Source organism: Hydra viridissima, unplaced genomic scaffold (genome assembly GCF_058129835.1).
Source record: "Hydra viridissima isolate aposymbiotic clone 2 unplaced genomic scaffold, HvirCarnegie_v1 scaffold_3, whole genome shotgun sequence".
NCBI classification, from domain to species: Eukaryota; Metazoa; Cnidaria; class Hydrozoa; order Anthoathecata; family Hydridae; genus Hydra; species Hydra viridissima.
In genome coordinates, this window is record NW_028324302.1 from 5,517,680 (window position 1) to 5,532,626 (window position 14,947).

Genomic DNA, 14,947 nt, shown 5'->3' on the forward strand with positions numbered 1-14,947 from the left:
ACATAAATAGAAATCATTAAACATTAACAGTTTTGATTGACCGTTTGAATTAAAAACATTTAAATTTTATTAAACGCGATATTATAATTTAATGGAAAGCAATAGCCAATCAACTTAAATATAAAGTAAAAAGTAAAGCTAAAATTAACATTAAGTATTTAAGCTACTACGCAAGTTCAAAATTAGCAAAATGATAAATTTAAACTTGAACAATTTATTTCCTTTTAAAAAAATAAGGACAGGATGCAACATAAATTTCTTCCCTTTTCTAATTTTTTAAAATTCTTAACATTTTTATTTTGAAAAATCTTTTTGTAAAGATAACTTAATCATCTTTTAGATGATTTGTTAAAAGCGTCAAAATTCATGACCAGTTGATGTTTTTTAAAAAGTAGAAATGGCATCAGCAACTGCTGTTTAAAATTACGATTCAATCATAATGAAGATGTCCCTTTCTTTCATTTTACTATGCATGCGTGTGCTCATGTGCATGCGTGTGTTCGTGAATAGTTTTATAAAAATTTTAGTTTTTCAATTCCTTCCCCCGCCCCCCCCCTCCTTCCCAAATCTTGTCAATAGAGTAGTAAGTTATTGAACTGTGAATTATGTATGTTTAGCCAATTACCCATATAGCCAGCAAGTGTAGGTAACTTGAGTATGAGAAACCAATGTTAAAGAGTAAACAGAATTAACTTTAAGACTTAACTTTGGTTAAAAACACATTATGACATTAGAATGAGATGCTTCATTTAGCATAACATGATCACTTAAAATAATAACACTAAAAGAAAGTTAATTTTTTGCTCGACTTTAACGTACTGTGTGCTCATTTTTGTACTTCCTTTTCGGAGTTTCTGATAAAGTGACACTGATTGTTGGTGTGGGAACAATTTCTCAAAGGATATTTCTCTACGTGTTTGTTGATGTTATTACTTGGCGCAGTGACCACAGTTTTCGAATCAAGGGCTGATCAATAAGAATCACGCGCAGATTTCAATTTTCACCCACCTCCTTCATTACATACACGTGTGTGTATCTGTTCATTATACACGTGTATCTGTTTTCATGATTTTTATGAATTTTAGAGTTCAGTCCGTTTAACAATCAATTAATTGCTACACATAAGAAACTGTTTATAAAGTATTCTATATAAAAAATTTCACCATCTTTTTACTAAGAGAAAAAAAAATCACTTTCACCCTTTTTTTAAATCGCAATTTTAGTCATAAGTTTAAGACAAGAAATAAAATATCAGAAAAGCGCAGTCTGAAAATACTTTTCATTATTCTTTATTATTATGCCGTACACAACATGCACTGCATACAGTATGCACTGCATACAGCATAAATCTAATTTGATAAAGAAACTCATGGAAAGTTTTACAACAACACTTTGTGTGTATATATATATATATATTGAAAAAAATTAAAGTCCTAAATGAATTTATTTGTTCTTTAATTGAAGATCTAACGATTCAAAGTTTAAGTTTGAATTGAAGATCCAACGATTCAAAGTTAAGTTACAGAAGAAAGAGTAAGACATTTCAATCTTCACGTATAAACACAACTGCATAGTTACAAAAAATTCCTTTCAATTTTTTTTTGCCATTAAAGAAATGTGTTAAAAAAAAGTGATGAAAAAGAAATACCTCAAAAAAGTGATGAAAAAAGAATTTGTCGAAAAAAAGTGATGAAAAAGAAAAAAGTAGAATTAAAAAATACAAATCAATAAAAATTAAGTAAAATTAAATAAGAGTTTTTCGAGAGATTTATTTACTATTAAACCAACCTTCAAAATATTTGCTTTGCGTATTTTTTTAAAATGATAAGCCTGTTTTTGTATTAACTACCAAAGAGAAAAACAATTGTTGTATACTCTTTGATCTTTTGTTCTATTTTTTTAAGATTTTTAGGTCCGTGTAAGTTAATTGGAATATTTCATATGTTGCTCATTTTTATAAGCTTTTTTAGGTCCTTGCAAGTTAATTTGAACATTTCATATTGTTTATTTTACATAAATACTCATATATGTTTGACATAAAAATTCTCTTTCTTTATGCACTTTTTGTTTGTTCTTTCTTTTTTTCTTTTATTTGAAGATGAAAAACTTGTGGCTTATTGTAAAATCCATACAAACCATTTACTTTGGTTGAAGGTTTTGAGCAAAAGGCGGCTGTTATGTACGATAATGGGCATTATTTTGTGTTTGGTGAGTAGTTTTTTATTTTCTTGTGTAAACCAATGCTTACTCTTTTTTTTTTCAGCGTAAAAGAGAAGTGGCTGCTAACAGGTAACTAGAGAATTAAATATCCAAAATATCGAACATTTCGTAAAAATTGAAGAAACATTTTTTTTTTTTTAATAAGAAAGCAAGCAGATGGTCTTGTAGTAGAGAGTTTCTTATCTTAAGGGTACATTTTTACAACTCTGGTACTAAATGTTTCTTAAGTTTCAAATTAACAAAAGAGAGAAAAAGTAAGTAAAATGCATTTTGAAAACATGTTAACAAGTAAGATAAAATGTTTTACAGTCAAAACTAAAATTATTTAAATTCCATCAATACCATTCAATGTAATATAAACCTTTGATTCGTCCCTGAACAGAAGACATATTAGGAAACATTGCTCGAACTCTTAACAAAATAAGTTACTTAGTACTAATAGTTTCTTAAAATTTTTAGGCCTTCTAGTACTAGTTTCTTACAAAAACGTTTCTTGTGAAAAAAAAAAAAAAAAAAAAAAAAAATACGTGTAAAATGGTTAAAATGTTCCCATGAAATTAAAAGATTATTTTTAGTGTAAATTTTACTCTTCTTCATAAGAAGTTGATTTTCAACTAATTTTTTAAACACTGCTTTCAAAATTATTTATGTTTTATAGATTTTCGTTGGATATTTGAACGTTATCAATACTGAATGTGAAAAAAATGGATGCCATTTATTTTGCAAATATGGATTTAAGAAAAACGATAGCGACTGTGAATTATGCGAATGTGGTACTTATATACATTCTTAACTTTTTAGTATTTAATATATCTAAAAATTCATGAAAATTATCTTTATATGTATTTATAAATTTATAAATTCATTTATTTTTTTCATGCTAGCTTTTTGCATATCTAGATTGCCCGCCTATTATATGCGATAAAAAGTGCCAGTTTGGTCGTGTCCGTGAGAATGAGTGCGATACCTGCGCATGCAAACAAGATAGTATTTCCCAAAATGAAATTTACTACAATTACTACTGCCATTAATGATAAAAAGTAATTATTAATAATAAAACCATAGTAATTTTGTGAATCCCTGCTGCAAAATATTATGGGGAAAAAAATTATAATAAAAAAATGGGAAAGGGGACAGACAGTTTAGGTCGGTAACGGTTACACCACGTTAATAAACACGCGTTGTAACATCAGTTAAGTTGTAACTCGTTTTACCATAAAAAATCTTTGATGCAATAAGTAACAATTTAATTATCTTCAAAAATAACGTTTTTTAAACAGCTATTGATCTATTTTTTCAACGACAACTTTCAAAGATCAAATCGGGGCTTGTTTGGAGATTTTTTAAATTTTAGATATGTAGTCAAGTATTAGATTTCTATAAGGTACGCATCTGCGGACACCTTTTACTTCTGGAGGCAAAATGTAATATTTAGTCTAAACTTGAAGTAATGCTACTAATTCAGGCTTAATGGCATATTTAAAATTAAAAAGTATATATAAGAAAAGGAGAAATTATATCGGAACCGTTAATCTTGAAACATTTTTTTCATCTTGTATTTTGTACTTTTTCTGTTGTTTTTTTTTTTTTTTTTTTGACAATTAAAGAAGATTTTAATGTTAAAATTTAAAGAAACCATAGCACAAAGACCCATATTAATTTAAAAATGGCAAAAAGTACGAAAAAAAAAGTTTATATCATTTTTAGACTTAAAATGTTAAATTAAACTACCTTCTGATCTAAAATCAACTTTTAAAAAAATCCTGAATTTTATTAATGTGTAATTTTAAAGGGACATGTGTAAAAAGTGAAATTTATCACTATAAAATTATGAAAATTCAAGGTATATTTATCTAGTTAACAACCTTATTTTCCACCTCCTGACGAAAATTTGCTATTACTTTTGTGAAAATACTAAGTGCTTAGATATTAAAAATTAATTTTTTTTTTTTAAAAAATTGAAATTTTAACGCATAATTTTAAAGATATATATACCTGCCAAAAAAAAGTTCCACGCTGTTCCACGTTTAATTTTAGTGAAACAAAACCACTAAACTATAGCCAAATAAACCCTGTAGTATTTGCTATAACCTCCTGTTCCTAAAGGAGATATTTTAAATTGATTCATGCATAGTTTTATCAAATGCATTACATGCCCTTCCCCTTTCAATTTAAAAACAGTTTTCGGACGTTTATGTAATAATACACAATCTAATATTAGTTATTGAGGAAGAGCTTTGCCTCCAGAAGTACTAAACTTCTTAGTAATTTAATTTGTGAAAAAATGTTAGTATTCTATTTTTTTATTTTTGTATTATAAAATGTATTTTTTTGGGCCTTAAAGACCCTTCATACACTTTGTTATCGCGCGAGTTTAACTCGTGCACAAACGTTTTTGTTTTAATAAAATAATGTTAATTTTGAGTCACGAAAGTTCAGTTTTTTACTAAAAATAGTATTTACAAATTTTAAAATTACCTGACGTGCGTTTTAACGCGTACATGTGCGTTATGCGGGTAATTAGTGCTTGTGAAAATAATTTTATGTCCAAAGTTTAATTCCTTGACACCAAAATCCCCTATTCTCGTTTTGCGCCTTTCGCTATATTACTTAATGTTTTACGGGTAAACGCGCAGAAAAGGCAAAAACATGTAACTTAATCCACACGAAAACCTAATTGAAGTGATTACAAATAAATTCACAATTCTACTTTTGAATTATTCATGGTTGATGCTTTAATTCTAAATGTTGCTGTTTATAAAAAGAAAATATAGAAAGGCATGACTTTAATGAGATTGGGTTGTGCGCTATTAACATAGATACATACAGGATAATAAAAAATTCTCGACGCATATAAATCAACAATTTCTCGATAATCTTTTTTAAGTATTTTTGTTCACTATGGAAAAACGTGCAAATTACTATGTAAATAAGACTTAGACTTTATAAAGAAAAACGGCAAAACGAGAAACGCCAAAACGAGAAACGGTTAAACGTGAATAAACGTTTTTATTTCTCTAGATTGCCCAGCCTTAAAATGCAACAACTTTTGCCCTCACGGTCGAATCCAAGAGAATGGGTGTGAAACGTGCAAATTTAAAAAATGCATACTAGATTTTAACACGTTGTAATGAAATACTTGATGCCTGCAAACATTACTTTTATTTATATTTTGTCTTTGTGGTATATCTGTATCTTCGTGATATCTTTGTTATTGGACTTATTTTTCTGATAGTTACTCCCAGTCTCTTCTGTTTGTTTGAATCCTATTCCGTTTGTTTGAATTATAAGTAAAGCGCTATATAATATCAGCTGCCTATATATATATATATATATATATATATATATATATATATATATATATATATATATATATATATATATATATATGTATATATATATATATATATATATATATATTATAATTATTAAAACATCATATACGGTATCATACTATTATTTCTTTTTCTTTTTTACATAAAAAAGAAAAAGAAGTAATAGTATGATACCGTATATGATGTTGTAATAATTATAATACCTTTACACATACTATTAAAGATGTCACTTAAATCTTATATATATATATATATATATATATATATATATATATATATATATATATATATATATATATATATATATATATATATATATATATATATATATATATATATATATATATATATAAAATATGTATTAGAAGAAGTGTGCAAAAGGATTGTTAATGCTTGTGTTATATATTTCAAGTTTTTCTAATTATTTTTATAAATTTTTGTTACTTTCATTCTTTTCTTGCTAGCTTATTTAAGGAAACTTAAAAAATTAAAAGTTTTTTGATTTTCTACTTTTTTTTCCGAAGATTTACATAAACATTTAGCATACATTCAGGCAAGAGTACTTTGAGAATGTGTATAGAGTACTTTGAGTTTTTAAAAAATGTTTGTATTTTACACGTTTTATTAACTTTAAACGACGATTTTTCATATACTTTAAATTTTAACGCTGTAAAAATTTTTTTTGATTAAGATGTATATAAAAAAAATTGGAAATTAAAACTGAAGTCTTAAAATAAAAACTTAAAACTGACCCACCAACATAAGACGTATTTAAGACGTATGTAACTTATCTTTAACTCGTCTAGACGTCTGCAACTAGTTAAAGACGTGTTTTTGACGGCTTTTTCACTAGTCTATAAGACTTCTTCCGAGAAACAGTTTAAGACGTCCTCAAGACATCTTAACAAGACGTCTGTTGGAATAACCAGTTTAAGACGTCTTTAACACATCTTAATAAGACGTCGTTCGGAAAAACCAGTTTAATACCCCATTCACACCAAAAATAAAACTTGTTTTAATCGTGCTTTTTTAAACTAATGACGCCTTTTTCCTTTCACAATGCTTTTTAAAACCATGGGCCAATGCTATAAACAATTCGAAGTTTTTTTCGAGAAAAAAAATATTTCGTAAAAACGCAATTTTTTAAGTGAATTATTTTTACGTAAAAAACTGCGTAAACTCGAAGACTTTGACGCTGTTTGTATTTTTTTCGGCGATTCCATAAAGCATAAAACGTATACGTCACTAAAATTCACATGGTCGTTATATACGAGTGCTTCGAGATGTTATTCAGCTGTGAGATTTATAACTCACACTTTATAGAAAAGAAATCCAACAATCCATTAAGCCAAGACTAGTTTGACCACAAGGATAGCGTCTCGAGAGGCAAGCAGCTAGAAAATGTTTGTGCAATCAGTATTTCATCTGCAAAACATTGAAGAAACACTCAGAAACTAAATGTTCCTTTAATCAAAGCAAGCCATCTAGATAACAATTATATATTCTGGCTTGATCTAGCATTATGTAAAAACTGTAGTGGAGTATTTCAGGCAAAATAACATCAGTTTTGTTGAAAAGGAAGACAACCCTCCCAACATACCTGAATGTAGGCCTGTTGAAGACTTTTGGTCTAAATATACAAGAAGAAATATACAAGAGCAACTGGCAAGTAAAAACTATTGATCAACTTTGCAATAGAATAAAATATCGTTTGAATAAGATTTACTTTACTGCCATTTAGAGTCTTATGGAATCGGTAAAAGGTCGAATCAATAATATTCGTAGAAATGGAGTTATAGAAGATAAATAAGTATGTATTTTTAAAGCTTGATAAATCCTGTACTTACAACTTTTTTAATTTGAAAAAAATTTTTTAAAATATAGGAGATATGCCCATTTAAACGCAGTATCATTCTTTTGTCACCACCAGTTATCTGAAGCTGAATTATTAAATTATACTAAATCAAATTATATTAAATTATATTAAATTATAAACATTGTTTTTTCAAAATTTCGCTTCAATATTCTATAGGTTAAAAGTATAAATTACCTTCTAACATCAACTTCTTTAAATAAATTTCCTAATCAGGATAAGTCAGAGAATTAAAATAAAAAGAAACCTCAGATATAATACCTCAATTTTAAATATACTTGGAAGATTGATTACTTATGACCTAAATAACAAATTCCTGGGGTTAAAAAATAATGATTCCATAATGCCTCTAAAATACAGTAATGTTCCCATATGAGAGCATTTTATTTCCTATTTATAGCATGCATATCAATTGTGAATAATGTACTGTTTTTACAACTGGAAACAATGAATTTTTCCCCGAAAAAATGGTATTCAAATTTTTGGAGTTCAGTTATGAAGACTCACCTTGGTATACACGGTATCAAAACTCCGAGACTTTGTATTTTTTAGAAACTTAAAAAATATGTTGTATGTTTTTTACAAATGTTACTAAGTTTGATATAAATAAGCTATCAACATGCAAATTAAAGACGACAATTCATAATCTTGCAAATATGAAATTTATTTTCAAAATTACGAATGGCTTGTTCATGCATACCTTAGACTTCAGATAATCCCACAGAAAAAGTCTGCAGTTGTTAAATCCGGTGATTGGGTAGACTAATTTAAATCACTATTTGGAGATAAAGCGATCAGTGGTTGATTCCACCATCGTTTTTGAATCCCGTATTCACATATTTTGGAATTAAGAAGTTTTGGAATTAAAAGCGTTCATTCTTGAAAGTACTCTTTTACTAGAATTAAAAATAAATAAAATCAAGCAAAGTGTTAACATTAAGCAGTACTTTTTATTTCGTCTGAATGACTGGAATTTTTACCGTTAAGGTGGTAAAAATTCCAGTCATTCAGACATTGAATCACCTGGTTTACACAGAAGAGAAAATTTGAATGCATAAAAATTCCTGGATTCCATTTTTTTTTTTTTAATTACCTTTTCTTTTGAAGAATATTACTAAATGGAATCCAGAAACTTTTTATATGTTTTTAGTTCGAAAAGTAGAAAACTTTTCAAGAATAAATGCTTTTAATATTTATGTTAAATTTTATATTTTGAATTACCTTTAAATAAAATTATATATTTTTTAAGTGAATAAAAATATGTCGGTGTTTCTAGGTTCCAATTGAGCCTTCATTTGTAAGATTAATTATCAAGGTCAATATGTTTAATGCTCATAGATATACTAAAATATATTGCAATTATTGTATTCTTGAAAAAAATGATTTTTTTTTAAATATAAAATTAGATATAAAGGTTTTACATTCATTGTAAATTCTTTAAATTAGATTTAAAACAAGATTTTTGCGTCTGAAACTGGTGTCCTTCAGGTATTCCCCTGTCTGCGATTTCTGGTGGAGCAAACAAGATTTGCTTCTTATTAAAACATTCTGCTGCAAGGGGAAACATTTGAGAATCTGTGGGGTAAACTCGAGCCACATCTTCACTTTGTTGAGTCTTCTTTCTTGCGCTGTAAATATTATTGCTAAACTTGATAATTGCACAATATAATTAAATCTAAAGTTTTATTTCTTAAAAAGTTCAAGAACTTTGTCATTTATTTCATTGTGTCACAAAGTTTTTAGAGACTTCAATTTAACAAATTGAAATTTGTTCTACTGTTGCTAAACTGTACACAATAAGAACAAGAACAAGAAATGTAAATGAACTTTCAAAAGAATAGACTAATTAAATTTAAAAAAGATATCTCCGTATAAAGAATTGAGAGAAACTAAAAAATGAATAGAAGCCCATGAGTTAAAAAAGAAGTTCGAATCACTGTAACAATGCAAAAGTTGTCCTTTGTGCATTGGTCCAACTTACACAGTAATTTAAATTTTTAAAAGTAACATTACTTTCATTTTGCTAATATTACAGAAAATTTGACCGTAAAGATGAATATTCCTGTAATCCCAAAATATGTAAACACTGGATTCAAAAACGAGGGTGAAATTAAGCCCAGGAAAATCTGTCGCAATGCATCCATTGTTTCTCGAGAAAAATAAGCCGTAGCGCCGTCCTAAATGACACGCTCTAGACATATAATTGAACAATTTATTGTTAAATTATTTGTCCATAGAGTTGCACCATTAACTGTAATTGCGTTACCTCCTGTCATTTTCAAAAAAATAGCGTCTAACGATAATTTGGCCGTAACTCCGCTTCATACATTCATTTTATGCAGATATAAAGGTCTTGAGTGGGTTTGCCATGTATTTGCAACTTCCTTCAAAATTGTTTGAAAAAAGAAAACCATTCTGAAACAAAATCTGAAAATTCACACCCTTTATAACTTATAAGTGGAATAAATTTAGAGGTAGTTTGTATGTTATTAGCACCACGAACTGAATTTTTGGCAATGTGTACGGTACCTTAACGTTTTTTCTTCCTGCAACTTTTAATTTTCAGCTATCTTTAATTTGGTTTGATATTTGACGATTAAAAAACTTGTATTTAATTTTAGTTTGTATCACGCTAAAGAGGTAGTAGATAAAAAGATATGATGACAATTCATTTATATCTTCTCTAGCTGACATTTAGAAACGCTATACGCTACGGCCATCTATTTTCTGAAAAATAATATCCAACATGATTGTATTAATAAACAGTATAATGTATTGCATAAACAATCTGTAAATTGTTGAGTTATTTTTCGTGTTTTAAAAGAAAATCAAAGTGAATTGTATTTTACTACTTGAAATTAAAATATGTTTACTTAAGTTAAGAAAAACAAACTTTGTGGAGTTAAACTCTACACTCACCAAATACTATAAATGATACATACAGGTTCCACTGGTAAAGCAATTATAGTAAAGTTTAATAAAATTTCTAAGAGTCGAACACAAATAAAGATTTTCATTTGTTGACTTTTCAGTAGTATAGTGCATATAGTGTTTCTATATTATGGCTTCTATATTTGGAACTATTGTTAGGCGTGTAAAAAGCAGAGACTTTTGGTGGAATTACATTTGCAGGTAATATTTTTAAATATAATTCCTTTGTGTTCCCCATAAATTTTTTTGAAATCTCACTATATTTAAATAAATTTTGCACTTTCACCTTTCTCTCTCAAGAACTTCTTTATTTGTAACTTAGGGACTTTACAATATTAAAAAAATCTTAATTTTAGAGACATCCTATTTAAGTTTTAAAGTAACAAACTGTAAAAATTTATTAAAAAGTTATCTTTTATAATAGTTTTATAATGTTATACAATTATAATCTCATACTCTTTTTTTTTTTAGTACGGTAAGTGGAAAATTTTGGGAGAAGATTCTACTAGATAATTACTGGTTTTGATTTTGTTATCTGCAATAAGTTTATTTTTTTTTTTTAATTTCTTACTTCATTATTGTAAATTACAATGCTTACTTATCACACAATGAGTTAAATGTAAATTTATCTGGTGTTTATAATATTTAACTTTAGTTATTTCATCATATTTACTAAACATTACATATTTTTATAGATGTATTTATAATTGTAATAATGTTTTAGTGTAAATGTAAAAGTTAAAGTTTGTAATTATAGGTTGTTTTTTTCTTGCAGTCAAATTAATGAGACCTAAAATTTAAAAATTTACTGTAAAATTAGTGTATTTACCCAATCATATTTGATGTTGAGTTTACAGTTCACCATTATAATTTGACTGCAAGATTGCAATATGAGTTCATTAATCAGTCATATATTAAACAATATACTTGTATTAGTTACATTTCTTTTTTTCTTTTATGATTATCAGCACTTCTGGGGACCAGGTAATTGTTTAATTTAAGTTTATATAAATTTTTCAAAGATACAAGTTTAGTGTGAGTTGTGATGAAAAACAGTACTTTTAAAACATTTAAAAATGTTTTATTTAGTTACCCAATAGACTCTCTTTACTTTTGTGCAAACTTTAAATCAAATAAATATCAATAATATTTTTGATTAGTAATTACCATTAATTTATTTTTTACAGTAATATTTTGTTCAAATTGATTTTAGTTGTAAACTGGGGTATTCCTCTTGCTGCTATTGCAGACATGAAGAAAGATCCAGAAATGATTAGTCCTAGAATGACATCTGGTATACACTTGGAATTTTTAAATTTCATAACAGCAAGGATTTTAAAACTTGTTCATTTTTCCCCTTATTCAGTTTAATTGCCTAAATTTCATTAAATGATTAATAAAAATAAAATTGTGTGCCTTGAATTATTATCAAATTTTAATTTCTTTTTTGTAAAGCCAAAAAATTACAGAAATAGTATCTTTTAATTTTATTTTTACATGTTTATATATAATGTAGATACTTAAGCTAACTTATGAACTACAGTATGCAACAAAAGTGTTTACATGTTTTTGAAAAATATTCTTTTTTAAAATAAATGATTGAAATACATGTTTATATATCAATATATATATATACCAAAATAAAGGTAATTCGTTGTAGTTTCATGTTTTGAGCCTGAATTTAAATGAATGAGAAGTGTTTATAGCAAATTATTTATTGAAACAAAATGTCAGATGTAAACAGTTTTGTTGCGATTTATGCTATTATTAATTTTAATGCGAAATTAATACTTTGTGTAGCCTCCACGACTTCTAATGACTGCTGCAATTCTCGCAGGCATGCTACCAATCAACTTCTTGCATTCTTCAACAGTTATCGAACTCCAAACATACTCAACTCGTTCCCATAATTCTTGTCGACTGGCTGCTCTTGTTTCATAATTATAAACTCGATTCTTCACAATAGACCAAAGATTCTCGATTGGGTTAAGATCGGGACTTTGCGCAGGCCACTCTAGAATCTTAAATTTCTTCGAATTTAGGAATTCTAATGTAATTTTTGCCTTGTGCTTTGAATCATTGTCTTGCATAAAAAGTGTGGAACGAATTTGCTTTCGCCATCCTCGTAAACTAGGCAAATAGCCATTGTTTAAAATGTCAATATAATGTTTCGCGTCCATTATTCCATCAATTTTTACGATTTTACCAACACCAGACAAAGAGAAACATCCCCAAAACAACAACTTTCCGCCGCCATATTTTACTGTTGGAATAAAGTCACAATCAGAAATTCCTTCTCCAGCTTTTTTCCATACATATCGAATGCCATCAGAGCCAATCAAGTTAATCTTGCTTTCGTCTGTCCAAATCACCTTACTCCACTCAGCAAAAGTCCAGTTTTCATACTTCTTTGCAAATTCCAATCGTTGTTTACGATGTTTCGGTGTTAGTAGTGGTTTCTTGATCTTCTTTTTTGCCTTGAATCCAATTCTCTTGAGTTCTCTCTGCACTGTTCGAGTACTTACCAATGTACCTTGAGCATTACTTAATTGTTTCTTTACATCGTGTGCTGATTTTGCTTTATTTGTCATGATTAATCTAGAAATTGTTCTCTGATCTCGAGTAGTGAAAATTTTCTTGCGTCCATTTTTGTTGCATTTCTCCTCTATATCGTTTCGCTTCTTAATTTTATAGACTAAACAATAAGATATATTAAGTTCTCGTCCTGTCTCACGAAGAGACAATCCTGATTTAAGCTTCTGAACAGCTAAATTTTCAATTTCTTTCGACACTTTCTTCATTCTTTCAATTATAATTTTTCTGTTGTTTACATTACGAATTTTAAGTTTAAATAAACCGTTTATTACTAATTGAGATATGTTTTATTTAAACAAATTAAAAATATAGCCGCAAAGTATTAATTTCGCATTAAAATTAATAATAGCATAAATCGCGACAAAACTGTTTACATCTGACATTTTGTTTCAATAAATAATTTGCTATAAACACTTCTCATTCATTTAAATTCAGGCTCAAAACATGAAACTACAATGAATTACCTTTATTTTGGTATATATATATTGATATATAAACATGTATTTCAATCATTTATTTTAAAAAAGAATATTTTTCAAAAACATGTAAACACTTTTGTCGCATACTGTATAATGATTTAATAAATATATAAGAATGAGGTAAGTTTTTTTTTATTATAAGTAAAACAAAAAGTTTTTAAATCTTTTATAGTTTTGTTTTGTTTTTATTTTAAAAAAATGTTCTGGTTTTTTCATTAACCCAATTGCTTTGATTTTTTAGCATTGTGTATTTATTCTGCATTATTTATGAGATTTGCATGGAAAGTTCAACCACGGAACTTATTGTTGCTTGCTTGCCATGCAACAAATGAAGGTGCTCAACTTATCCAATTGGGACGTTGCATTAATCACTCGTAAGTTAACTCAAGTTGATTCATGCACTATGCATGCAATTGTATCTTGTGATTATATTTATATTACTATTTTGATATTTTTCATATGTAATTTCAAATAAAATGAATGGAAATTTAAGATTCATGTCTATTGAATTTTTTATCCATGTTAAATTAAACTACTCTTTTCAAAATTTGAAAAAAAAAAAAAATTAAAATGTAACTTTTTTTGACATTTAGTGGTTTTTTGGTTAAACTACAGTTTCCATTCAGTTTTATTTAAAGTTTACAAACTTGTTAAGTTCTTAATGTTATATTTTTAATGTTTACAAGCTTTTTTTTAAATAATGAAAGAAAAGATAAAAATAATAAACAAAAAAAAAATAAATTTTTCTTATTCAATTTCATTGAATTATATGAAACTATTGGTAAAATTTTTATAGAGTAGTTTCTAATTACACAGTAATTTGCTCAATTTGCTTTTGAAATTGGTTTCCTATGCATTTAAGAAAAGTATTTCTCCTAATAGTTTCCAAAATACTCTGGTAACTTTCTTAGAAATGATACTCTAGTAGCTAAGTAATATATGCACACTTGATAAGCTTGGATTCATCAGTTTTGTTTAATTAGTTATATTGTGCCTTTTGTTCCTTTTTAGACTCAAAGATAAAAACAAGCCTGTTTTAAGCTGAGATCTGCCACTACGCATGTTTTCGTCAAATATAAAAAGAAGTCCTTATTTTAAGAAGAGTTTGTTGATTGTTTTAAATTTATACGATGTCAAACATAAGAGTTTTTTCTTTATCTTTTGTTAATGCTGCTTAGTTTTAAGTAGTAAGAGAACTTTTCCATCGAGAAACTAATCAAACAATAAAATGGATGGTTCTTTTTTTTTTAAGTTCTCTTGACAATTTTTTGTCTATTTAAACATATTTTTTAATTCAAGCATTTGATAGGTTTTCTTAAAACTTTACTAGGAATAATTTTTATTGTTTGTTAACTAACATAGTTTTAAAGATTTTCAGAGAATTAACATAATTTTGCAATATGATTTTGTACTTTGTATGAGCACAGGTCTTGAATGAATAAATGTATATAATAGTAGAAAAGAGACAGTTGAATAAATGCAATCTAGCTTTTACACTATAATCTGGCTGATAA

General features: G+C 27.2%; 2 protein-coding genes across 7 annotated transcripts; both read left to right on the forward strand.

Moving 5' to 3' along the window:
• Nucleotides 1–2,079: 2,079 nt before the first annotated feature.
• LOC145201054 (uncharacterized) lies at nt 2,080–5,528 on the forward strand. Of its 5 annotated transcripts, none has more exons than XR_016450546.1 (4): nt 2,080–2,208; nt 2,879–2,993; nt 3,105–3,260; nt 5,242–5,528. XR_016450546.1 is itself a non-coding variant. In XM_090081182.1 (4 exons), exons 1-3 carry the CDS (start codon nt 2,188–2,190, stop codon nt 3,249–3,251), a joined length of 267 nt encoding a protein of 88 aa, XP_089937308.1. In that variant the 5' UTR covers nt 2,080–2,187; the 3' UTR covers nt 3,252–3,260; nt 5,242–5,528. The 5 variants fall into 5 exon arrangements, 4 of the variants coding, with proteins under 4 accessions (XP_089937308.1, XP_089937310.1, XP_089937311.1 ...); XM_090081182.1 differs by having other exon boundaries at nt 3,121–3,260; XM_090081185.1 differs by lacking the exon at nt 2,080–2,208 and adding an exon at nt 2,244–2,289.
• A 4,836-nt stretch (nt 5,529–10,364) lies between these two features.
• LOC145201069 (mitochondrial pyruvate carrier 1-like) lies at nt 10,365–14,911 on the forward strand. Of its 2 annotated transcripts, XM_090081180.1 has the most exons (6): nt 10,365–10,560; nt 10,831–10,834; nt 11,328–11,343; nt 11,573–11,653; nt 13,675–13,807; nt 14,445–14,911. In XM_090081180.1, the coding sequence occupies exons 1-6, from the start codon at nt 10,490–10,492 to the stop codon at nt 14,476–14,478; spliced, it is 339 nt and encodes a 112-aa protein (XP_089937306.1). In that variant the 5' UTR covers nt 10,365–10,489; the 3' UTR covers nt 14,479–14,911. The 2 variants fall into 2 exon arrangements, with proteins under 2 accessions (XP_089937306.1, XP_089937305.1); XM_090081179.1 differs by lacking the exons at nt 10,365–10,560; nt 10,831–10,834 and having other exon boundaries at nt 11,226–11,343.
• Nucleotides 14,912–14,947: the final 36 nt, after the last annotated feature.

Bases quoted from the DNA above. Each gene is read 5' to 3' on its own strand.
- LOC145201054 (XM_090081181.1), top strand. From the start codon at position 2,925: ATGGATGCCATTTATTTTGCAAATATGGATTTAAGAAAAACGATAGCG. The intron at 2,994-3,120 runs GTACTTATATAC...TTGCATATCTAG, and splicing joins CTGTGAATTATGCGAATGTG to ATTGCCCGCCTATTATATGC. The intron at 3,261-5,241 runs GTAATTATTAAT...TTATTTCTCTAG, and splicing joins ACTGCCATTAATGATAAAAA to ATTGCCCAGCCTTAAAATGC.
- LOC145201069 (XM_090081179.1), top strand. From the start codon at position 11,250: ATGAGTTCATTAATCAGTCATATATTAAACAATATACTTGTATTAGTT. The intron at 11,654-13,674 runs GTATACACTTGG...TTGATTTTTTAG, and splicing joins TAGTCCTAGAATGACATCTG to CATTGTGTATTTATTCTGCA. The intron at 13,808-14,444 runs GTAAGTTAACTC...GTTCCTTTTTAG, and splicing joins GGACGTTGCATTAATCACTC to ACTCAAAGATAAAAACAAGC.